The sequence below is a fragment of the Trichomycterus rosablanca genome, chromosome 25 (genome assembly GCF_030014385.1).
Source record: "Trichomycterus rosablanca isolate fTriRos1 chromosome 25, fTriRos1.hap1, whole genome shotgun sequence".
Lineage (NCBI taxonomy): Eukaryota > Metazoa > Chordata > Actinopteri > Siluriformes > Trichomycteridae > Trichomycterus > Trichomycterus rosablanca.
In genome coordinates, this window is record NC_086012.1 from 4,825,945 (window position 1) to 4,852,023 (window position 26,079).

The following is a 26,079-nucleotide window of genomic DNA, read 5'->3' on the forward strand; positions in this document are numbered from 1 at the left end:
GAGATGCTCTGACCCAGTCGCCTAGCCATCACAATCTGGCCCTCGTCAAACTCGCTCAAATCCTTCTAACATGCCCACTAACAGGTGCTGTGATGAAGAGATAATCAGTGTTATTCACTTCATTTGTCAGTGGTCATAATGTTATGCCTTGTGTGGTATATGCTTTCTGACTGAATGGACACAAATTCATACAGACACAGAGTGAAGGCTGGTTAAGATTTTGGAATTTTGGGATTTCAGAGTCATTTGCTGTCATCGAGGTGGCATCTTTTCACCCTGGGCTTGACTGGCCCGCCTGCAGTCCAGATCTGTCTCAGATAGCCACAACCACTGACTGTTGAGCAACTGACGTTCTTTATCAAGCAAGAATGGGCGGAAACTCTGCTTAGTTAGTATCATCAGCTCCCAAACAATTAAAATTTGCATTTAATAGAAAACGTGATGCAATACAGTGATAAAGATGCTCCTGTCCCAACTCCCAAACTTCAATTCATTTGGCCAGTGACGACCATATATACAGTATCGTCCCATTTACTCTCTGTGAAATGCAGATGATATTAACCACATGCCTGGATGTTGTAATGCTGTCTTTTACGACAGTAAGGGGAGCTGTGATTTAACCTCAACACCTCGTAATGAATCTCTATGAATCTTGCTTTTTCAGTGCTTTTGAAGACACGATCAACATCTGGTCATAATTATAACCACTGTGGGATATGAGAGTTGCTAAATGTGTGGTCATAAGCCAGAAGGACTGAGGGTCTGAGGGTCTGAGATGAATTCATCATATACTGTACATTGACAGCTTAAAGGCAAGTAAGACCAAATCTGGTAACAGTGAAGTGGTAACATGTAATAACATGCAGTACAAAGACTACATGGCCAAAAGTATGTAGACATATGATCTTTGGAGTAGGTCCATTTTTTTGTTGGTGTGTTTAAATGTGTGACCTTCTTGCCAGTGTCAACATTATGTAAGCTGCCATGGATTTTGTTCCTATTAAAACGTTGCGTATTACTTAATATTCCAGTTTTTGTGAGTAATGAACCATTTGGGCACCCATGTAACTCTGTTAGTTGCTTTAAAAAGTTATATGTTGGGTTTTTTTATGGCTAATACTGTATATGCACTGTATGTTAACAGAGAGTTAATCTATTAGAGCTCACACATACAACTGTGTTTGCAACTGTGATTAATTAATTTTATTTTACAATATTGTTTAATTAATTAATACAAACGACACCCACAAATTCAACAATAACAAACCAACGAAGCATATCGTTGTGTGGATACTAAGATTTTCCTTAATAATGTAGCTAAAAACTAAGAAAATATTCTATTAATATCAACGTTATATGGCCGAATGTTTTTGGACACACTTCTGTATTACTGAGTTCATGAAGTACATGAAACAATTTGGACGCCCAGGTGGCGCAGCGGGATATTCTGCTAGCACACCAGCGCCGAGATTCTGAACTCCTAGGTTTGAAACTCGGCGTTGCCACCGGTCGGCTGGGCGCCATCTAGCGGGCATGATTGGCAGTGCATGCAGGGAGGGATGACCGGACTATGTGGGCAGGGTCTTCAAACGCTGTGTAAGGACCCTGATTGGCGGATAGAGGGTGGTAAAGGGTTCAGTTAAGGGCTGCGCACGGGTCGGAGGAGGCGTGAGCAGCAATATACCCAACTCAACTGCAAAAAATCGGAGATCGGCAGAAGAGGAAGACAAATTGACTACGCTAAATTGGGAGAAAATGGAAAAATATAATAAATAAAGTATATAAAATAATTTAGATGAAATTAAAGTTGTGTAGAAAGCCATTTAAATGCTTGTGATTTTGGTATGGAATGTCAAACCAACTCATGATCAAGTGTCCACATACTTGTATAGCATTCTATTTTGGTTGTATTAAGCAGCTTAAATGATATATTTGTTCAATACTGTGTATTCAGTAAGTATTCATTCATTTGAATGGATATAATTGGATATGGACATAACTTTTTATTCTGATCTACACTCAATCAGATCAGATTCAATATCAGATTCAATCACCAATAATGATGAGTCCAGTGAGTCCAAAAACCAGACTCTTTGCTGTGGGACTACAAAATATAGTCTGGTACATCCTGTTTGAAGTCAACCTTTTACTTTGGCATAATTGGTAATTAAGTGTAGATTGAAGTATCAAATCCCTAACACAATAAGGTGTTAATATTTTTTAAATCCACTCTATGTGTCTACTATCTACAGTGCTGGGATTTCTAAAATATAGAAGACTGGTCCAAGCAAGGACAACTCACCTGCAGCTTTGGCCGGTTTGTACGGGACTCCTGCGCCTCCTGTTAAAACAGTGTAAGAGGAAGAGTTATACCTCATGTAGGGTAACGGTTCATCTCTCAGTTTAGCTCTCTCCAGTGCTTCTCTTTACAGAAGATCTAAGGATCCATTTGTGCCTCGTTGAACAATGGCTTTCCTGAAATATTGACTTCACAGGTTCCCCAACAGGGAGCTTTAAATATGAAACGAGGGTCTTTCCAGGCACCGGGGCTACAGTGGGCGATGCGGTATTTCACTGAGATTTATGACACGTCCTAGATTTATGAGTATGATTTAGCCAGATGGAAGAGCAGCTAAGTGGAAACTGTACCATCTGACGAGAGGATAGACTTACAAGCGCAGTCGTGAAATCGCATTTTCTCCCAATTTAGCGTGGTCAATCTGTCCTCCGCTGCTGGGGGATCCCTGATTGCAGTTGAGGTGTATATTGCTGCTTACGCCCTTAGCGGATCATAATTTCACTCATGCTTCTGCTAATCAGGGTCCTTACACAGCGTTTGAAGACCCCACCCACACAGTCCGGTCATCCCGCCCTAGCAGAACCGTGTCTGCCGCGGGCACTGCCGATTATTCCTGCTAGATGGCACCCAGCCGACCGGTGGCGATGCCAAGTTTCAAACAGAGGAGTTCAGAATCTTGCCGCTGGTGTGCTAGCGGAATATCCCGCTGTGCCACCTGGGCGCCTTCGTTTATAATTATAATTAACTGTAGCCTTAGATATCTTTGTGTTCATGTATATAGGGTCAGTTTGAGAACATTATATAGCCAAAAGTTTGTAGACACACCTCCAAATGATTGATTGCAGTTGTTTTAGCCACATCTTTAGCTAACAGGTGTCAAAAAATTGATAATAAAAATCAGTCATATGCTTCCAGCTTAAATAGACACCCAAATTTGATGTTGAAGAACTCCATTGGTCTGTACGAAGCATTGACTTCAGCCTTTCTGAACACCTTAGGGGTAAACTGATACTCCTACTGAACCACCTCATTGTTGACTGACTGGGCACGAATTTAAACTGACAGACAGTTTCTGTTTTCATTTTAAAGGTCTACAAACCTGGATAAAATCCACCTCCTGGTAATGCACCTCCACCTGGATAGCCACCAATTCCAGTACCTGCAGGTGGATACACTCCTGTAAAAAAGATACAGTATTTTTATTACCACTTATTCTCTTAATTTAGCAGACCGTTTCATTCAAATCAACTAACAATTGTGTAATTGCACATACAATCCAAGCAACTGCAGGTTAAGGACCTCAGGCCTCACGTTAAGGACATAGGCTTAACCAATAGGCTACCACTGCCATGATAATCTAAGTATATCATAATGGATGTCTTACTTTGAGATAAAGGTTTGTTTGATAAGGTTTAGTCGTGATCTTGGTACCTTGAGGTACAAGGCACACAGTAACACCCTGGACAGGGCACCAGTCCATCGCAGGGCAGACACACACACACACCAATTCACCTGTAGGGCAATTCATTGTCTCCAATTAACCTGACTGCATGTCTTTGGACTGTGGGAGGAAACCGGAGCTCCCGAAGGAAACCCACGCAGACACGAGGACAACATGCAAACTCCAGACAGAAAGAACACGAACCCAGGACCTTCTTGAGGCGACAGTGCTGCCCATCGAGCAAACGCGCCGTCTGGGTCAGGAATTGAATTTTTATTATTTCAAACCACCCCAGAGTTGCCTTAGTTACATGTTATGGGTTAGTGTGTTGCTAAATAACAAATTCCCTTTCCTATCCCTAGCAAAAAGGAGCTCTTTACACCGTGCACTGTCTAAAAAGCATTTCAATAACGTCATGCTACCGACACCATATTTTACAGTTAGGATGTTATCTGGCTGATTTTCCTTGAAATCTAACTGCTACAGATTTATGCAACTGAGGGAGAATTTATTTGGTTACATTCACGACAGAAACGGTAGTTACTCATTACACAAGATTCACAAGTTTAATGTCGAACACAGTCATGGACAATTTTGTATCTCCAATTCACCTCACTTGCATGTTTTTGGACTGTGGGAGGAAACCGGAGCTGCCACCTGGGGATTGAACCCAGGACCGTCTTGCTGTGAGGCGACAGTGCTACCCACTGAGCCACTGTGCCGTCCCAGCTTCGGGAGAACCACAGTATGCATTCTTTTTGTTAAACAGACTTAGAGGAGTGACCTGACCTAGGTTGTGTGGCTTAAGTTTCATGTCCTCTTCGTTTCACTTTTTATGATAGAAGAAACTGAGCTCTGAGGCATGTTTAGGCCCATTAATATCATGTTGTATAGTTATCCCTGTACCTGTATTAGCTTCATAAACTGATGTGAATGCTACTTTAAACTCTCCTCAGGACAGTATCTACAATACCGCTAGACCTTCCAAAGAGTTAGGCTAGTTCTTATTATAAAGTAATACAACAATTGTGAAACACGGCAGTTACAGCTATTTGGGGGAATTGTCTTTGGAGTATTTGAAACGCATTTAATATTCCAAACGTGAACAATATGAAGATCGGCTTTCAGATTTCTTGTTTAAAAACAGCCAGGGTAAAATACACTAGCACACCAGAGCTGGGATTTCGAATACATCGTATCCAATCTCAGCTCTGCCATCTGGGTGGGATGAATCAGACCAGGGTTCCCCATAACTGATGCAATGACGACCTCTGCTGGCTGATTGATGGCGTCTGCACAGAGTCGAGGAATAACTCTGATCAGGGTGTGGCTCTCCGTGCACAAGGCTGATTGGCATATGAACTCGCCTCGTGCAGGTGAAAAGATGCAGTCGGCTACTGCACACGTGTCGGAGGGGGCATGTGTCTGTTCGCTTTCCACAATCGGGGTGGGGGTAAAAATTGGATGTGCTAAAAATCAGGAGAAAAAGGGAGACAATGCTTTAAAAAAAACAACCAGGGTCAAGTGAGGAAACAAAGCAGATGAAATAATTGGTTCAAGAAAGTCTGGTGTTCATGTTACACATAGTCCAGCTATGGGAATTTCCAACTGATTCACTAGTTCACGGCTAATAAATGAGACGAAAGATATAAAACACAAGACTTAGCTTTTTGTTGTAGCTTCATTAGCTTCAGTCATGTCCCAGTTTAGTAAACTGTTTTTGTTTCTTTGTGAAAATGTTTCTTGAATAAAGAACACATTAGTTGTACAGACAGACCAGTTACACACAGCGTGTACAAATTGGTTGGTTATGGGATGACAAGAAGTGTTTAGCTTGAGGCTGGCCGCCAGGAAAAGAAGAAAGACGTCCAGCTTGAAACATTAGCATTCTGTACGTCTCTACGAGCGCATGGGAAGTCGGGGTAGAGTTTATGATTTGTGTTTTGTAGTGCAGCCTCTCTCGGGGTAACCGGAGGTCTCGCAAAAGATCCTTTATTTGAAAGGACGAGGCCTCGGAGAACAGAGAGAATGAGCTCATGCATGTAGTGTAGTGATAGAGCTGGTGGTGTATGGGTTTGGTGCCTGGGAAGCGCTTGGACTCTGCGGTCGGAACTCCAGAGGTCGCCGAACGGCTTCGGATACCTTGCGCCCGCTCTGTGAACGCGATTGCGAAATTCGACTTTCCCATCCAGCGAAAACAAACACTCTTTGTCGTTCTCTTCTTCGGTTTGAAAGAGCCGCGGGTCGTCTCGAAAAACAAAAGAGCGTTTTAATTCCAACCAGACGTTTGGAAGTGTGTTTGTGTAACGAAACGAATGACCGAAGGAACCGTTCGATACAGATCTCGGATACCGTAGGGTGCATATGACTTTTAATACAAGGAGGTGGTTTTAATGTTATGCCTGATCGTGTATATTGTCTAAGCAATTAAGGGTTAAGGTAACATGGTAGGGGTGGGGCTTGAACCAGCAACCTTTTGAGTCCTAGTCCAGTACCTTAACCACTAGGTTACAGCTCCCCTATTTAGCTTCATAAATTGTTGTGAATGCTACTTTAAACTCATTTTACTTCATAATTTTAGGACAGTATCTACAATACTGATAGACCTTACAAAGAGTTAGGCTAGTTCTTATCATAAAGCAATACAACAATTGTGAAACACAGCAGTTACAGCTATTTTGGGAGAATTGTCTTTCAGATTTCTTGCTTAAAAACAGCCAGGGTAAAATACGCTAGCACACCAGAGCTGGGCTTTCGAATACATCGTATTACATCGGATCTCAGCTCTGCCATCCGGCTGGGCTGGGCGGCTATAGGAACAATGCTTGGTTGTTGTTCACAGGGTGGGAGGGTTGAGCCAGACCAGGGTTCCTCATAACCAGTGCAATTATGACCTCTGTACAGAGTCGAGGAATAATGCTGATCAGGGGGTGTCTCTCTGTGCACAAGGCTGATCCGCATATGAACTCGCCTCGTGCAGGTGAAAAGATGCAGTCGGGTACTGCACACGTGTCAGAGGGAGGAACCATTCGATACAGATCTCGGATACTGTAGGGTTCATATGACTTTTAATACAAGGAGGTGGTTTTAATGTTATGCCTGATCGTGTACATTGTCTAAGCAATTAAGGGTTAAGGACCTTGCTCAAGGGCCCAACAGTGGCAACATGGTAGGGGTGGGGCTTGAACCAGCAACCTTTTGAGTACTAGTCAAGTACCTTAACCACTAGGTTACAGCTCCCCTATGTAGCTTCATAAATTGTTGTGAATGCTCATTTTAGGACAGTATCTACAATACTGATAGACCTTACAAAGAGTTAGGCTAGTTCTTATTATAAAGCAATACAACAATTGTGAAACACAGCAGTTACAGCTATTTGGGAGAATTGCTCTGCCATCCGGCTGGGCTGGGCGGCTATGAGAACAACGATTGGCTGTTGTTCACAGGGTGGGATGAGCCAGACCAGGGTTCCCCATAACTGGTGCAATTACGACCTCTGTACAGAGTAGAGGAATAATGCTGATCAGGGTGTGTCTCTCCGTGCACAAGGCTGATCCGCATATGAACTCGCCTCGTGCAGGTGAAAAGATGCAGTCGGCTACTGCACACGTGTCGGAGGGGGCGTGTGATTGCGACATCGGACTTTCTCATCCAGCGAAAACAAACACTCTTTGTCGTTCTCTTTTTCGGCTCGACTCGAAAAACAAAAGAGCGGTTTAATTCCAACCAGACGTTTGGAAGTGTGTTCGTGTAACAAAACGAACGACCTAAGGAACCGTTCGATACCGATCTCGGGTACTGTAGGGTACTGTATGCCTCTTTCGGATAATAGGTCACCGGGTACGGGGGCACCGCCTTTTCGAGTGACAGTTGATGGAGTGTTTGTCATGGCAACCACATTAGAGCCACATTTCAAAGTCAAAGGGAGGATTTCCTGACTCTGTTTGAGAATAGAGAGCGAGGCGTGTGTTTTGGTACCTGGGTTCAGGGCTCTCGCTTGACCTATATATACATACCGATCAGGCATAGCATTATGACCACCTTCCTAATATTGTCTTGGTCTCGCTTTTGCTGCCCAAACAGCCCTGACCCGTCGAGGCATGGACTTCCCTAGACCCCTGAAGGTGTGCTGTTGTATCTGGCACCAAAATGTCAGCAGCAGATCCTTTAACTCCTCTAAGTTGTGAGGTGAGGCCTCCATGGATAGGACTGGTTTGTCCAGCACATCCCACAGATGCTCAATTGGATTGAGATCTGGGGAATTTGGAGGCCAAACTGGTTGTTGTGCTCCTCAACCCGTTCCTGAAGCATTTTTGCTCTGTAGCAGGGTGCATCATCCTGATGAAAGGGTGAACATGGTCTGCAACAATGCTTAGGTAGGTGCTAAGTGTCAAAGTAACACCTACATGGATGGCAGGACACAAGGTTTCCCAGCAGAACGTCAACCGAAGCCTCACACTGCCTCTGCCGGCTTGCCTTCTTCCCATAGTGCATCCTGGTCCCCAGGTAAGCGACGCACACGCACCCGGACATCCACCATCCATCAGACCAGGCCACCTTCTTGTATTGCTACCTTTCTATCAGAACCAGCATTGACTTCTTTAGCAGTTTGACCTACAGTAGCCCGTCTGTTGGATCGGACCACACGGGCCAGCTTTCGCTCCCCACGTGCATCAATGAGCCTTGGCCGCCCATGACCCTGTCGCCGGTTTACCGATGTTCCTTCCTTGGACCACTTTTGATAGATACACCCCGCAAAAGCTGCAGTTTTGGAGATGCTCTGACCCAGTCGTCTAGCCATCACAATTTTTCCTGCTTCTAACATCAACTTTGAGGATAAAATGTTCGCACACCGAGGCATAACATTATGACCACCTTCCTAATATTGTGTTGGTCGCCCTTGTGCAGCCAAAACAGCCCTGACCCGTCGAGGCAGGACTCCACTATGATTTAGGGAAGGCTCTTTCCTGTTCCAGCATGACTCCAGGACCCCTGTCTACAAAGCAACGTCCATAAAGACCATGATTTGGTGAGTAAACACCTTTGGGATTCATCGAATGGGCACAAATTCCCATCATGGCATGGAAAGACAAGTCCATATTAATGCGCATATTAATCAGCCTAACAGAACTCAACTTGTGTTGTCAAATGTGTTGGACACGCCTATTAATTTTACTGAATGAAACCTTTAAGTAAACGAGTACGAGTCTGTGATCACATCTGACGGGAATGTTTAAGGGACTCGGGGCTTGGAACGCGTTTTTGATTGATACTTGGGGGAATAATTAAAGCTGTTTTGATAATTAGTTTGGCACGTTATTAAGTGGCGTTGCTGTTTAATAAAGCGCCGGGAGACCACGCTATTCACATCCGAGGCACGCCTAATTCATACGTGAGCGGACGCAGGCTCACTCGCTTCATTACAGACGACCGAATTAATTAAAGTTCTGTAAAACGTTATGTGGAACTCATTATTCGGGTAATGAGAAGCCTGTACCTCTTGACATTACTGCTGTAATTGGTGGTTATAACCTCTCTGTGGACGCTAATGATGGGAGTTTTTTAAGGCAGGCGGCGGGGCCAAATAACATTCCGATCTCGTGTGCAGATTGTGGCCTTTATTAAGTCTATCAGTGCTGCCAACTTCACATTGGCTCTGACTTCAAGTCTCCTGTTGTATTGAATTATATACAGTACATACAGGGTTCATTAATGATCCAAAACATTAGGATATGTCAAAATGTGCCTACGATGGGTACATGAGCATTGGGTCCAGACATTCCAGACATAGAAGCACAATAAAGGTTGACCAGTATGACCAGTATGACAAATCCTGTTTACTTGTGCAAGATATAGCACCGTAATGCACTATAGGATAATCCACTTAGCAACCACCTAGCAACATACTAAATGTCCTGGTTTAGGATCGTTGTTTTAGTACAATAAGTCACATGGACCATGGAACGCATTAACAGGTTACCCATACATCCTTATGAGAAAAAAAAAAACCTTGAAACTCAACACCTTTAAAACTCAACCCCACTTCCAGAACCAATTGACAGTGAGTTTCAAGGTACCATTGTACACTGATCGGCCATAACATTAAAACCTTCTGTCCATTTGATCAGCTCCACTCACCATATAGAAGCACTTTATAGTTCTACAATTACTGCCTGTAGTCCATCTGTTTCTCTGCATGCTTTGTTAGCCTCCTTTCACCCTGTTCTTCAATGCTCAGGACCCCCACATGACCACTACAGAGCAGGTATTATTTGGGTGGTGGGTCATTCCAAGCACTGCACTGACACTGACATGGTGGTGGTGTGTTAGTGTGTGTTGTGCTGGTATGAATGAGTTTTTAAACACCTTACTGGCCCTGCTGGATTGAGAATAGTCCACCAATCAAAAATATCCAGCCAACAGCGCCCCGTGGGCAGCGTCCTCTGACCACTGATGAAGGTCTCGAAGACGACCGACTGAAACAGCAGCAATAGATGAGCGATCGTCTCTGACTTTACATCTACAGGGTGGACCAACTAGGTAGGAGTGTGTAATACAGTGGACAGTGAGTGGACACTATTTAAAAACTCCACTCATACGAGGACAACACACACTAACACACCACCACCATGTCAGTGTCAGGGCAGTGCTGAGAATCATCCACCACCCAAAAAATACCTGCTCTGTGGTGGTCCTGACCATTGAAGAACAGGGTAAGAGGAGGCTAACAAAGCATGCAGAGAAACAGATGGACTACAGTCAGTAAACAAGGGGGTGGTTTTAATGTTATGGCTGATCAGTGTACTTCAGCTCTGTAGACTACATCCATGGTATTAATTCTAATATTCTATCCATAAAAAAACATCTAAAAGCTGAGCGTGAAAGAATGAGAACGTGTAAATCTCCCTGATAGGAAGCCCTCCCATTCTTCCCGAGCCCGAGCTGTGGCGTCTGACACATCTGTGATACAGAGAGCGCCGCAAATGCGAAGAATGCAAAGTCAAATAAACACGCGACACACAGACCCTGCTGGCAGGTGGAAGCCATTCACCCCCTTCTCCCACCTCCTACGTTTGGCTGAGGATGACCCTTAACACAATAAAGAACGGTTTGGACTAGTTTCTTCCCACATATATCTCTCCGAAAGTAATCGTGACCCCGTCGAACCCCGCTCCAGAAGGATTACGGAAAAGCTTGGGTTTCATAAACAGTATTAATGATATACTGGAGAATAGAGTCCGTCCAAGGAACGTGACAATAGCGCATCAACATTTCTGGGCTGTAATAAAGTGCTCGTTTATATACAGTATAGAGAGATTCATGTGAGGATACGATACAGGGCCAAAATAAAGTGGACACCTCTTCCAGTTGGTGGATTTAGGTATTTCAGCAACACTCATTGTTAGTAAGTGCTTAAAACTAGGCATTTGAACATGTCATAAATACAGACGAATACATGATACCAATCCAACATCAGCGGACAACAGGTAGATTATGTTGCTCAAATGTCTACTGTATACAGCCAAAACCATAGACATACCACAGCCATAACACTCTCTAATGTGAACACAAAGTTAGTGATTTAAATAGAGATGTCTAGAAGCAACAACAGCTCAGCGGCTCAGTACTGTTGAGTAGTAAAGGAGAACAGAACAAAGTCTTGTACCAATACCATCCTGTATATGTGGTCGAACACCCACCATATTGTTTATATACTGTAGTGTGGTCCTTTAATAACACTATACAGGGTTTACTTTAAAATGAAACATTTGGATATCCCAATAATGGAAGCTCTGCTCTGCTACCAGTCGGCTGGGCGCCCCCAAGCAGGCAAAATTGGCCAGTAGTCTGCTGGGTGGGACAAGACTGGACTAATACAGTAAGAGAATGGGGTCTCGAAGCTGTATAAGGACCCTGTACAGAAGTGGAGGGATGCTGAGATCAGTATGTGACTCTCCATGCGCAAGACTGGTCTCTTGTGCACATCCACCAACATATGGGCGAATAAAAAGGGGTCAGTCTTTTTGGAAATGTGTTGCAGGCTTCATTCATAAGAATTAGTATACACCGATCAGCCATAACATTAAAACCACCTCCTTGTTTCTACACTCACTGTCTATTTTATCAGCTCCACTTACCATATAGAAGCACTTTGCAGTTCTACAATTACTGACTGTAGTCCATCTGTTTCTCTGTACGCTTTGTTAGCCCCCTTTCACTCTGTTCTTCAATGGTCAGGACCCCCACAGGACCACTACAGAGTAGGTATTATTTGTGGTGGTGGTGGATCATTCTCAGGACTGCAGTGACACTGGTATGAGTGGATCAGACACAGCAGCGCTGATGGAGTTTTTAAACACCTCACTGTCACTGCTGGACTGAGAATAGTCCACCACCCAAATATATCCAGACAACAGCGCCCCGTGGGCAGCGTCCTGTGACCACTGATGAAGGTCTAGAAGATGACCGACTCAAACAGCAGCAATAGATGAGCGATCGCTTCAGACTTTACATCTACAAAGTGAACCAACTAGGTAGGAGTGTCTAACAGAGTGGACAGTGAGTGGACACTGTATTTAAAAAAAAAACTCCACTCATGCCGGCACAACACACACTAACACACCACCACCATGTCATTGTCAGTGCAGTGCTGAGAATGATCCACCACCCAAATAATACCTGCTCTGTGGTGGTCCTGTGGGGACCATTAAAGAACAGCATGAAAGAAGGCTAACAAAGCATGCCGAGAAACAGATGGGGTACAGTCAGTAATTGTAGAACTACAAAGTGCTTCTATATGGTAAGTGGAGCTGATAAAATGGACAAGGCTTTCAGCTTCACATGCCGGGATTCATCGTGAACCAGAGACTCGGACCACATGACCGGGCGTGTTCGGTTGTTTTAGCCACGGCTGATCTCCATCTCGATCTCCCTTAATACTTTCAGCTCATCCCGAAGGTGCGCCTGATTTGTTTTGGAACCGACTCGTCTAAAGTGTGGCTCCGTGCCTCGATTTTGATCCTGGCATCTCTGGAGGAATGAAAATACCTTCCGCGCACTTCGACCTCGCTTTGACGTTCACCTTGAAATTTATAATCATCGCGCGAATACTCGTAACGCATTGTTGTCATAGCTAGCGGGCCAACAGAGACCAGGACTAGGAGGGGTAGTAATAGATGCTGTATTGTTTATAGCTTTATTAATGTCACTTAAAAAATGCTTTTCATTTCACTCCAAGAGTCAGACACATAATACAGCCATAAGTATGTGGACATCCCGTTCCAAAACCATTGGAATCAATGCTGGATTAGCCTTCCTGCGGCTGTATGACTTCACTCATTTGGAATCGCTTTTGGAGAACGTTTGTGGACGTTTCTGCCAGAAGAGGCGATGTTAAAGTCAAGTTTTGTGTGTTTAGAATTTTGAATAATGTATTTCAAGTCTTGTTATCTGTCCACCATGAGCTACGAGTACCTACAGATGAGAGAACTTCATGTGTAAATCAACAGAAGTATGCACAAAATAACCTGGTATTGTTTATCAGAAGCTACACAATGCTAACTGCAATAACAAAGAGACTGAGTTGCTTAAATGTCTTTAACTTAATAACCTTGGCATAGCACAGCTGCCATTCTTCACGGCAGATTCCAGATTCCAGGTCTTTACACAGTGTTGTCTTGGATGTATGCTTTGGGTCATTTTGAATGGTGAGCTGTTGCCCCGGTCTGAGATTGTGTACGCTCTGGAGGAGGTATTTGGCTGTATTCGTGTGCCTCTTTGTTTTTACCAGTCTCTCTGTCCCTGGCACTGAGGAGTGCGTGATGCTGCCAGGAGCTCCCCATAGCATGATGCTACCACCACCATGTTTCACTGTACGGTAGGTAGTAATAATAATAAGTTAGCTTAACATAGCACCTTTCTCATACTCAAGTATGTTACTCAACTGTTTACGGGAGGGAATTGATGGAAATATTGAGAATACAGGTCTGTTTTAAGTTGAGTTTTTACAGGATGGAAGTGAGGAGCAGAAACGGGGCCATGACACTGAAAGATATTCCCCCTGCTGAGACCAGTCTAAAATTAGGGATGGCAAGAAGACAAGCATCAGAGGACCTGAGTGTACAGGCAGGGCAGTTTAAGTGTAGAAATTCTGCTAAATAAGGGGGTACACGACAATGCACTTGTGGGTGAGCAGGAGGAGGTGTGCGATAGGTAGCCAGTGTAACTGACTGTAGTAGGGTAAGTATTAACCTACCCTTGTTTTAGTAGGTATTAACCCTGGAAACCTTGTTTTCTATCCCTGCCCTGATCTATGCCTTGCCAAATTTGACTTCAGAGACCCAGAGACAGTTCATTGGACCTCCTGTCTTGGTTCCCATCCTGAAAATGCAGTGGATATTGGGGGCCTTAACAGACTCAGCTCATGTGCATGGCCATTCCAATCAAAATGCTACAAGTGGACACCAATTAAGATTTAGATACATGTCAAGAATGACCACAATTTGTTGTAGCCTAGTGGTTAAGGTACTGGACTAGTAAACAGGAGGTGGTTGGTTCAAGACCCACTACTGCCAAGTTGCTGCTGTTGAACCCATGAGAAAGGCCCTTAACCCTCAATTGCTCAGACTGCATACTGTCACAGTACTGTAAGTCACTTTGGATAGGCGTCTGCTAAATGCAAAAATCCAACATAACAGTGTACAAAAAAAACAAGACATTTAAATAATGTCTAAATACAGACATAATGTAGAGTAGGGGTGTGCAAACTTTTCTTGTTGGGGGCCAGATGGAGTACAGGCCACAAAACAAACTGTAAGGAAAGCAGAACCCAACAGTGGGACACCGTGCCATTAGCAAAGTACAAAACCCAGCCAGAGGGTTTAGTCATTTCCCACCGGTGCCCCTCTGTGCCGTGGTGGCCCGCTATGTGTGTGTGTGGTTCAGAATGGCCGTGTTTTTATACCGAAGTGCTAAAGATATAGCTGATAAACTGTCAAATCTGTTAACAGCCTCTGATTGTGAATGAACGACATAAATTAATGTGGCTAAATGAAGCCTCTTATCTCTGGTAGCATGGCTGCATTCCTTTGCAAGCCCTGCCAACATTTTAGGAACCTGGCAAAGCATAGCGCTGAGATCTGAGGTCACTGACTGGCCAGTTACGGTGGCCTAGTTTCTCATATGGACCCAGACTACAATACAGGGCTGTACTTCACTGGACCTTACAGGATTTCCAGTGCTTTATTGTAGCCGGGGTCGGTATGGGTCCGGTTTACCTGGAATGACTGGGCGTAATAAACAGGATGCCAATCCCCACGGCTGGGAATTCAAACCCTGGATTACATTTACTCAAAGCGACTTACAGTACCGTGACAGCATATTTTCTAAGCAATTGAGGGTTAAGGGCCTTGCTCAAGGGCCCAACAGTGGCAACCTGTCAGTGGTGGGGCTTGAACCAGCGATCTTTTGATTACTAGTCCAGTACCTTAACCGCTAGGCTACAACTACTACAGTGGACAAGCATAACTTTATATCAATATGTGAATTGATCTATACAACGAGTCGCAAGAATACAAGCTTCGACTGATAGACTCCACAAAGTTTTCATTGTAAACTTTTCTATCAAGATCTAACAGGGCTTGTCCGCCAGGCAAAACCATCCACCATTGTGCCACTGTAGTAGTAGGATATTATCATATTATCATATTATAAGGACGCTTTTCAGCAGCAGGGAACCGCAGTCTGTTCAGGATTGATTGAAGAAGAACCGAAGCTATAAAGCAACCAGGGGCGCCTACACGGACAATGATTGGCTCGTCAGTTGGGATGGATGCTGGCTGATCAATGAGGGATAACAAAGATCAGTGCATGACTCTCCATGCGCAAGACTGAGCCCTGTATGAACTCTACCCTGTGGTGGTAGGATATTATTACCATATTATAAGGACGCTTTTTAGCAGCAGGGAACCGCAGTCTGTTCAGGATTGATTGAAGAAGAACCGAAGCTATAAAGCAACCAGGGGCGCCTACACGGACAATGATTGGCTCATCAGTTCCTCACAACTGATCGATTGCACCAGCATCAGAGACGGGGGATAATGGAGATCAGTGCGTGACTCTCTGTGCGCGAGACTGAGCCCCGTATAAACACCTGTCAGAGCTGGGAAGGCTTTCATCGGTCAGGATTAAAGGTTAGCAGCAGTACAGAAGAAGCGAAATGCAATCTGGTAATTGGGTATGACTAAATTAGGAGGAAAATTGGACGCTAAAGATACATTGATCCATTGTGGCCTAGTTTTTGAATAGCACTCAAGACCCAAGACCACAACACAGGACTAGACTCTGTTTACAGCCCTTCATGTGACAGATTTTGTACACAGTCGTCCCGAGCTGGGATTTAGAAGTGGAACTGGGATCGACTTGCATTTTTGTGATGATATTTGAGGGAGAATTTGCATTGTAATGGTTTGTCTGGATTCTTTAAAGGATCGGTGTAAAACACAAACAAGGAACATTGCTAATCGTAGTCTTGCCCAAATCCCACAGAGGTCTTGTGAGGACAGGCTATGATATTACACCAGTTTTCAGTCTACACATACATCGATCAACCATAACATTCAAACCACCTCCTTATTTCTACACTCACTGTCCATTTTATCAGCTCCACTTACCATATAGAAGCACTTTGTAGTTGTACAATTACTGACTGTAGCCCATCTGTTTGTTATCGCCCTTTTCATGCTGTTCTTCAATGGTCAGGACCCCCACAGGACCACCACAGAGCAGGTATTATTTAGGTGGTGGGTAATTCTCAGCACTGCACTGACATGGTGGTGGTGTGTTAGTGTAGAAATAATGCTGATGGGGGTGTGGCCCTCCATACACAGCGCCCGTCAGTGTATGAACTCGACTCGTGCAGGTGAAAAATGCAGTCTGTACTGACTGTACGTGCCGGTTGAGAGGTGTCCTCAGTCAGTTAAAGTGCTGAGAATGATCCACCACCCAAACAATACCTGCTCTGTGATGGTCCTGTGGGGGGTCCTGACCATTAAAGAACAGAGCAAAAGGAGGTTAAATAGTATGTAAAGAAACAGACGGACTACAGTCAGTAATTGTAGAACTACAAAGTGCTCCTATATGGTAAGTGGAGCTGATAACGCCATCCAACACAACATTAAATCAGCCACGATTATTCCCAAACCATCAAATCCAAAACTGTTGTTTTATTTGGAGGGGCCTGGATGCGCCAGACCTGGACGTACCATCTGATCTGGACGCTCTTTTGCGTGCCTTAAACTCACGCCAGCCGAGTGTCAAAGCAGAAAAGAATGAATGAATCATGATCCATCTGAAGTCCTGAGCTTCAACCTGACGCCAAACAAAATACTTTCAGAAGATCATGAATTCTTACATGAGTGTAAAGTGCTTTTTTTATATTTATTCATGTTTTTTCTCTCTCTCTTCGTCAACATGATTAAGACTGAGAGAAAATCGCTACATGGTGAAATAAAACCGTGTGAGAAAGTCGTTCATGTTTGACGCAGTTCTGGTGCAGAGGACAATTAAGAATAATTATACTTAAAGTTCTGGCACCTGCCAAATCCCAATTCAACGTCGTTTTATATCCCTAGTATTTGTGGGACTACTACTCTTTGACAACTTTTCTCTCTGTAAGGTCTATCAGTACGATAGACACCATCTACAGTGAAGTGCCGATGTAGAGAGACTCTCAATGATGCTTTTAGCAGCAGGGAACCACAGTCTGTTCAGGACTGAGTGAAGAAGAACCCTACACGGACAATGACTGGCATCCCTGTTGGGCTGGATACAGTCACAAAACCTGTCAAAAGTTAGCGCTGTGGCTAAAAGCAATGGTCATGGATCGACCACATTCAAGGTGCTACATAGACTACACAAAGTTTCCATTCTACACCTTTCTACCTGAACTGTAGTCTGTGTAAAATAGATCTAACAGGGTTCGTCTGCCAGGCAAAACCATCGTACAACTAAGGTGGTAGGAAATTATTATCATATTATAAGGATGCTTTTCAGCAGCAGGGAACCGCAGAAAGGGAGTTTTCCGGCAGACTGGGCGCCTACACGGACAATGATTGGCTCGGCCGTTGGGTTGGATGCCCGAGGGGATTCCTCATTCCTAAAGCAATTACGACCTCTGCTGGCTCTTCTCAGTCAGGAGTGGAGGTCAGCGAAAAGCAATCGGGTAATTGGATATGACTAGATTAGAGGGAGGGGGCAATTGGAGAGAGGATACTTCAGACTATACAGAGGTCAGTAAGTAAAATATCAAAGTACAGCCACAGAACCTGTCAAAAGTTAGCGCTGTGGCTAAAAGCAATGATCATGGATCCACCACATTCAAGGTGCTACATGAAAGAGTTGCTATGAAAGAGATTATAGCTCTAGTGACAGACTCCACAAAGTTTTCATTGTGAACTTCTCTACCAGAGTTGGTAGTGGTTTGTGTAAAATTGTTCTAGGGCTCATCAGTCAGCCAAAACTATCCACCACTGGAAACTTAAAGGTCCAGAGACTAGCAAATACCCAACATTAGGACTTTAGTTGGAAACTTAATCAATAATATTGGATTTGGATCTTTTTAGGGATATTTACCAGTGTGTGTGTGTGTGGTAAATCCCCCAGTTTCCCAATTATGTCACTGTTTAGGGTAACTGTAGTGAAGTCAGGAAGGCTTAAGCCTTAATAACCTCTTATATACACATACTTAAGCTCGTCATCCATATACAGATTTATTACTCTATGAATAACATCTTCCAGGGTCTGTTTGTCTGACTTTGACTGGATCGCCTCAAACTCACTCTGAATAAATCTTGTAGGCTGATGATGGTGTAATGGAGACCAGTAGTAATGGTACCAACGTCAGATTTATTTCCCAATCTGGCTCCCGATGATCATGTAATAAAGAAATGGTAAATGTTACCGACGTCTTTTGGGGATTTATTTCCCAATCTGGCTCCCCCGGCACATGCCTGCTCATGCCCTAATGTACAATGACCGGCCAAGGAAAGCATTCCACATTTCACCTGAACTTGCTCTCCAAACCGCCTGTCATGATCTAAGCTTTGAAATTGAAATCCAAGAAAAGCTTTGATCTCTTCAACACAAACATCAATCATCAATCGCTTGTTTTTAGCTCATGTGCATCAACCGACTTTCAAGTAAAAAACATGGAACTGCAATACCAGCCTTGATTAATTCAACCTCGATTATCAGGGGTCATTACCAGATGTGGCACTGTTGGAACTAAAAGCTAATGCCACCCTATGAATGGAACTAAATAAAAATAAACAAAAGCTAATGCTAATTCTACCCTATTAATAAAACTAATAACGGGACAGTGCTAGCCTAGTGGGTAGAGCTTTGGGCTATCAACCAGAAGATTGGCGGTTCAAATCCAGGCTCTGCTATGCAGCCACTGTTGGGTCCTTGAGCAAGGCCCTTAACCCTGTCTGCTCCAGGGGCGCCGTACGATGGCTGACCCTGCGCTCTGACCCCAGCTTCCAAACAAGCTGGGATATGCGAAGAAAGAATTTAATTGTACTGCACAACTGTATATGTATATATGACAAATAAATGTTTCTTCTAACTAAAGCCACCCTATGAAAGGAACTACATAAAAATCAACAAAAGCTAAAGCTACTGCTATTCTAGTAATGGGACTAAATGAAAATCAACAGAAGCTAATGCTAATGCTGCCCTATTAATTGAAGCTCATTTATTTAGTTTAATTCACAGGGTAGCATTAGTTTTATTTTATTTACTTTTATAATGCTACCCTACGAATGAAACTAAATAAAATAAACAAAAGATAATGCTAATCCCTCTCTATGAATGGAACTAAGTTGATATTCAACAAAAGCTAATGCTAATTCTACCCTATAAAAGGAACTAAAAACTAATGCCACCTTATGAAGAGAACTAAATAAAAATCAACAAAAGCTAATGCTAATTCTATCATATAAAAGGAACTAAAAACTAATGCCACCCTATAAAAAGAACTAAAACCTAATGCCACCCTATAAAAGGAACTAAATGAAAATAATTAAAAGCTAATGCTACCCTATAAATGAAAAAGCTAATGCTACCCTATGAATGGAACTCAATAAAAATAAATAAAAGCTAAAGTTAATGCCACCTTATGAAAGGAATTAATAACTAATGCCACCCTATGAACGGAACTAAATAAACATCAACAAAAGCTAATGCTAATGCTACCCTATTAATGGAACTAATAACTAATGCTACCCTATGGATGGAACTAAATAAAAATAAACAAAAGCTAATGCTAATTTTACCCTATAAAATGAACAAAATAAAAATCAACAAAAGCTAAAGCCACCTTATGAATGGAACTAAGTCAAAATCATTGTAAGCTTATGCTAATGCTACTCTGTGAATGAAAGAAAATAACAACCAATAAGAGCTAATTGATTTAGTTTCATTCACAGAGTAACATTAGCATTAGCTACCCTATGAATGCTACCCTATAAATGGAACTAAATTAAAATTAATGAACGAATGAAACTAAATAAATATAGCTAATACTACTCTATGAATGGAACTAAATAAAAAGCAGGGAAAGCTAATGCTACCCTACCAATGGAACTACATGTAAATCAACAAAAGCTAATGCTAATCCCTCCCTCTGAATGGAACTAGATGTAATGATCTGTAACTTGTGGCTGTTTGGTTGCAGTACAGTATAAAACATGAAACTCTGGACCTCAGTGGTTCTTGTATCAGTGTTTCAGTGATTGTACAGTACTTACTTACACATGGGGGAAAATCTGCCAGAATAAAGCTACAAAACAGCACTTGGAAGAAATTTTCACATTAGCTTCGAGCAATTTCGCTAGCAGCACATGGATACAGCAGCTGTCCTACAGTCCAGGAATGTGTACTTTCTGTTCAGCTCCTAATAAGTTATTCTGGCCTGGATCAGGAGACCAAAATCCCACAAAAAGCTCCAGATTCTGTGGCTTCAGACTTAATGAAAACAGTAAATGTTGCAGAATTGTAGGGTCGCCACAGCGGATCTGGTAATGAGTTTAATTAAATACGTAAATCTGTTCACCACCACATATGTTTATGTTTCTACACTCACTGTCCATTTTATCAGCTCCATTTACCATACAGGAGCACTTTGTAGTTCTACAATTACTGACTGTACATCTGTTTCTCTGCATGCTTTGTTATCCCCCTTTCATGCTGTTCTTCAATGGTCAGGACCCCCACAGGACCACCACAGAGCAGGTATTATTTAGGTGGTGGATGATTCTCAGGACTGCAGTGACACTGACATGGTGGTGCTGTGTTAGTGTGTGTTGTGCTGGTATGAGTGGATAAGTCACAGCAATGCTGCTGGAGATTTTAAACACCTCACTGTAACTGCTGGACTGAGAATAGTCCACCAACCGAAAATACCCAGCCAACAGTGCCACATGTGCAGCGTCCTGTGACCACTGATGAAGGTCTAGAAGATGACCGACTCAAACAGCAGCAATAGATGAGCGATCATCTCTGACTTTACATGTACAAGATGGACCAACTAGGTAGGAGTGTCTAATAGAGTGGACAGTGAGTGGACTTATACTAGCACAACATACACTAACACACCAGCACCATGTCAGTGTCACTGCAGTGCTGAGAATGATCCGCCACCTAAATAATACCTGCTCTGTGGTGGTCCTGTGGGGGTCCTGACCATTGAAGAACAGCATGAAAGGGGGCTAACAAAGCATGTAGAGAAACAGACGGACTACAGTCAGTAATTGTAGAACTACAAGGTGGAGCTGATACAATGGACAGTGTGTGTAGAAACAAGGAGGTGTATATGTATATTTTAGTTGTTTTAAAGCCGAGAAGAACACAGACATTCACTTCCAAGAATAAAAACAAGTTCAAACCAAAACCAGAGACAAAAGAATGGACTTGGCAACGATATCAGAGCCGTACTTTGAACTCTGATGTTTTCCACAAAAGTTTTCATTTACCAATAGCATGCAAGCGAGAGTCAACATGGAAGCTGTGTGTTTATCGCCGGCATTAAATAATCGTCGTGTCTATTCGGTGTCGACTGGCAGGCTTGATTACCCACACTCTGATTACAGGAGTTCTGCTACATAAACTAGCCGTGATGTTAACAAGCCAAACAAGGTCTCACTATTTATAAAAAAAAAAAAATACAGAGCTGAGATATTACTTGGGACATTCGAGTCCAAAATCGAGTCCAAAACCGTAAGCCAGCAACACATCTGCGTTCAATTTGTGATGCCTTGTTGCAGCGGCGCACAGACGGACTGGATATATAGTTCTGCTTTGTCTTACATCGTGTGTTTTACAGTTAGAATTAGCATTACTCGCGGAGGTAAGGAGCTGCAGGTGGACGACGGCGCATAAATCTGGAAAAAATGAGCTCATTTGTATAGACGAGCAATAACAATTGTAAAATTTATTGATTTTACTGCAGCTGCTGCTGGGAATAAAACATACCGAGTACGATTTTAAACTGCCTGTGGGAATTTGTGATTATTTAGGATTGGAAGAAAGAGGATTTGTAAGGTCAGGCACGATAGGTCTGGCTCTGAATCTACAATGGGGTGGAAATCAGGGCTCTGTGTTTACTAGAGTTCCTTCAAAGGCAGGGGTTGTGAGGAGCAACCCGTCAGACCCTCCGTCCCTCAGACATGGGACACTGTGTGTGCAGCGGTAAAACGTGCTAGCACTCATCTGTTCAAAACTCAGCTCTGCCATCCGGCTGAGCACCTACACGAACAACGATTGGCTGTCGTTCATACAGGGTGGGAGCTGGGACCTCAAAACTGATGCAATTACGACCTCTGCTGGCTGTCGGGGAATAATGTGTTGATCAGGGTGTGTCTCTCCGTACACAAAGCTGATCCGCATATGAACTCTCCTTAATCAGGTGAAAAGATTCAGTCGGCTACGGCACACGTGTCGGAGGGGACGTGTGTCAGTCAGAGAGGAAGAGTAATGCAATCGAGTAATTGGATACAACACATCAACCCAATAATTAGTAATGGTGTCCATATAATTTTGACCATGTAATATTTAATATTAAATAAAAAGAGTACATTAACATAGGGATGTTACCAGGATCGTGAACACTAGGCCTACTGGGTTTGATCCGAGACTCAGAGCTTAGCTGGGACCCTAACAGGCACATGTCTAAAAGAGGAACCACGAGAGGGGATTAACCACCATGGCACAGGGGGTGACAATAAGTGGCGGGGGGCATCTGCTAGCCTGAAGCGCTGCCCCACCAGCACTATCATCACAGTCTGGGCTCCTGAGTGTAATTCATGAGTGTAACAATGGCCGAGTTGAAGGAGAGAAGGAAGCATGGATTGCTTTGCAACAGCGACTCCTGCTGTCTGGATGTAGCGCTGGCACCAAGGGTAGAAGAACACAGGAAAACCAAAACCTCCATATCACCTACCAATACTAACACAATGCTTTATGGAATGGCGCTCTATAGAGGTTTATGTGTTCATGTCAGTGCTTATAGGGGTGTTCCTCACGATCCATTACTACTAAGCAAAGTTTAGGAATGTACATAAACACAGTACAGTACAGTAGACTAAATTATAGTGAATTATAGTGAATAATTGATAGAAATAAAAGGGACAACTGTAAAGGCTTTAAAATGATCACTGTGAGGCACTGGTTCCTCAACAATGTTGTAAAATTTCTAAAAAAAAAAAATAATAATACCACAGTATATTGTACAAAGGTTAAACATTGGCAAAGGATCCCACAGAATGGTTTTTTTTTTTTCTTTTACTGTAAGACATAGTGACTACATGTGAGTGGAAATGATGTAGCAGGTTAAATCTCAAGCATTAATATCATAGTTTGTAAATATTAGGATAGTATTTTGTATTAACATAGATTTGTATTTTATTAACACAGTATTGTGTATAGTATTAAATAGTAACAGTATTGTATTAACATAATATTTGCATTGTATTAACATAGTATTGTGTATAGTAATAAATAGTAACAGTATATTGTATTAACATTGTATTGTATTAACATTATATTTGTACTGAATGAACATAGTATATTGCATTTACATTAAATTTGTATTGTATTAACATAGTATTGTCTATAGTATTAAATAGTATCACAGTATATTGTATTAACATTGTATTGAATTAACATTATATTTGTATTGTATTAACATAGTATTGTGTATATTATTAAATAGTATCATAGTATTTTGTATTAACATTATATTTGTATTGAATTAGCATAGTATGTTGTATTAACATTATATTTGTATTGTATTAATATTATATTTGTATTGAATTAACATAGTATATTGTATTAACGTTATATTTGTATTGTATTAACATAGTATTGTGTATATTATTAAATAGTATCATAGTATTTTGTATTAACATTATATTTGTATTGAATTAGCATAGTATGTTGTATTAACATTATATTTGTATTGTATTAATATTATATTTGTATTGAATTAACATAGTATGTTGTATTAACGTTATATTTGTATTGTATTAACATTGTACTGAATTAACATAGTATGTTGTATTAACATTATATTTGTATTTCATTAACATAATACTTTGTAAAGTATTACATATTAACAAAATATTTCATATTAACATTATATTTGTATTGCATTAACATAGTATTGTGTATAGTAATAAATTGTAACATATATTGTATTAACATTGTATTGAATGAACATAGTATTGTGTATAGTATTAAATAGTAACATAGTATATTGTATTAACATTATATTTGTATTGCATTAACGTAGTACTTTGTAAAGTATTACATATTAACATAGTATATTGTATTAACATTATATTTGTACTGAATTAACATAGTATTTTGTAATGTATTAAACATTAACATAGTATTTTGTATAGTATTAAACATTAACATAGTATTTTGCAAATATTAACAGCATTTCAAAAGCTTTACACTGTTTTATTGCCAAATTAAATGTAAATGTAAACATTTGACCACTTATAAACCTGTTATGAATGTTCAGAATGAATGTTAACATTTATTAAGGAGCTTAAATGGTCAACTAGAATCATATTTGTACTGGCATCAACTGTCACAAGTCAAACTATTGAGTTCCAAGAACATAGAGTTAAATTCTACACATGAAGTGAACTTCAGGACGTTCTAGAGATGTACATTATAATACAATGTGAGGTGTTCTGATGTAAAATCTGCAAAAGCATGTCAATAATTAAATGACATGATTAAAAGTACAGTACAAAAGCAATTGCACGTTGCAAGAGTTCTATAAGAAGTGAAAGAAATCAATGATCAACAGTTTCCTGTGTAAAAAGTTCCCTAATCAATAAATAAGTGCACTTGAATTCAAGAGCAACTGCGACACTTCGGACTAGTTCCAATCCTCTCTAAAAGAGACATGGCATAAAAAAGGCTGCACCTGTCCCCGATGGCATACGCGCTAGAACCCCCGAACAAAGTGCACACCTACCTCCCTGGAGGGAAGGCTGCAGCAGAGCGAGGAGCAGCGAGCCGAGCAGCAGAAACGCGACCATCCCGTCAGCCATCTCAGCCCCAAAATGCTCCGACCCGTCCAAATCAGCCGGTTTTATTCTCCAAGAGCTAATTACCACTTCACAAACGTCTCAGAAAAGCAAAAAAAAACAAAACGACGGGGGGGTGGAGAGGGAGACGCTGGACGCTACGTAATTAAGAAAAGGCAAAGCCTTCGGTTCGATGGATCATCGGACTTTTTTCTAACTCTCTCCCGTGTCTGGTGTTGCTGTTTTTATTCTGGTCACTCCTGCCAACACGGAGTCGAGCCCTGCCAGATAGAGAGGGAGAGATGGAGAGGAAGGGAAGAAGAGAGAAAGGAAAAGGAGGGGAGGAAGGGTGAGAATGAGAAAGGGATAGAGAAAGATGGAGAGGGAGACTACTCTTTCCCACTCTGTCATCCAAAAAGGAATTCGACACTTTGCCAGATATTTGCGTGGAATTTATGAGGGTTTATTATTTTGAAGCGAGTACAGGGATACAACCGAAAGCGATAGCACTGTTTACGTTTACCTCATCACCTGTTTGGGTTGAACTTGAGCGGTCGAAAGGAGGCTTATATTCCGGTAAAATGCTGGAACGAGGCAGATACGAGGAAAAATCGGAACAAATGTTTCTTCTAATTAGATCCAGGACACACCGAGACCAGTAATAAATCAACGGAACAACTTGCAAACAGCACAGAGGCGAAAACAAACAAACCCGGTGCAACACGGCTAAAAACAAT

General features: G+C 42.1%; 1 protein-coding gene across 10 annotated transcripts in view; it reads right to left on the reverse strand.

Moving 5' to 3' along the window:
* elna (elastin a) overlaps nucleotides 1-25,558 on the reverse strand; it is an 87,835-nt gene extending 62,277 nt beyond the window's left edge. For 9 of the 10 annotated variants that reach the window (XM_062987473.1, XM_062987469.1, XM_062987472.1 and 6 more), the window contains exons 1-3: nucleotides 25,291-25,556; nucleotides 3,399-3,476; nucleotides 2,303-2,341 (exon numbers count right to left, since the gene is read on the reverse strand). In XM_062987473.1, the coding sequence (XP_062843543.1) occupies nucleotides 2,303-2,341; nucleotides 3,399-3,476; nucleotides 25,291-25,366 (193 nt within the window). In that variant the 5' untranslated portion in view covers nucleotides 25,367-25,556. Of the gene's footprint in view, nucleotides 1-2,302; nucleotides 2,342-3,398; nucleotides 3,477-25,290 lie in introns of all 10 variants that reach the window. The other variant, XR_010007525.1, reaches the window with a different exon arrangement.
* Between the last annotated feature and the right edge of the window lie 521 nt (nucleotides 25,559-26,079).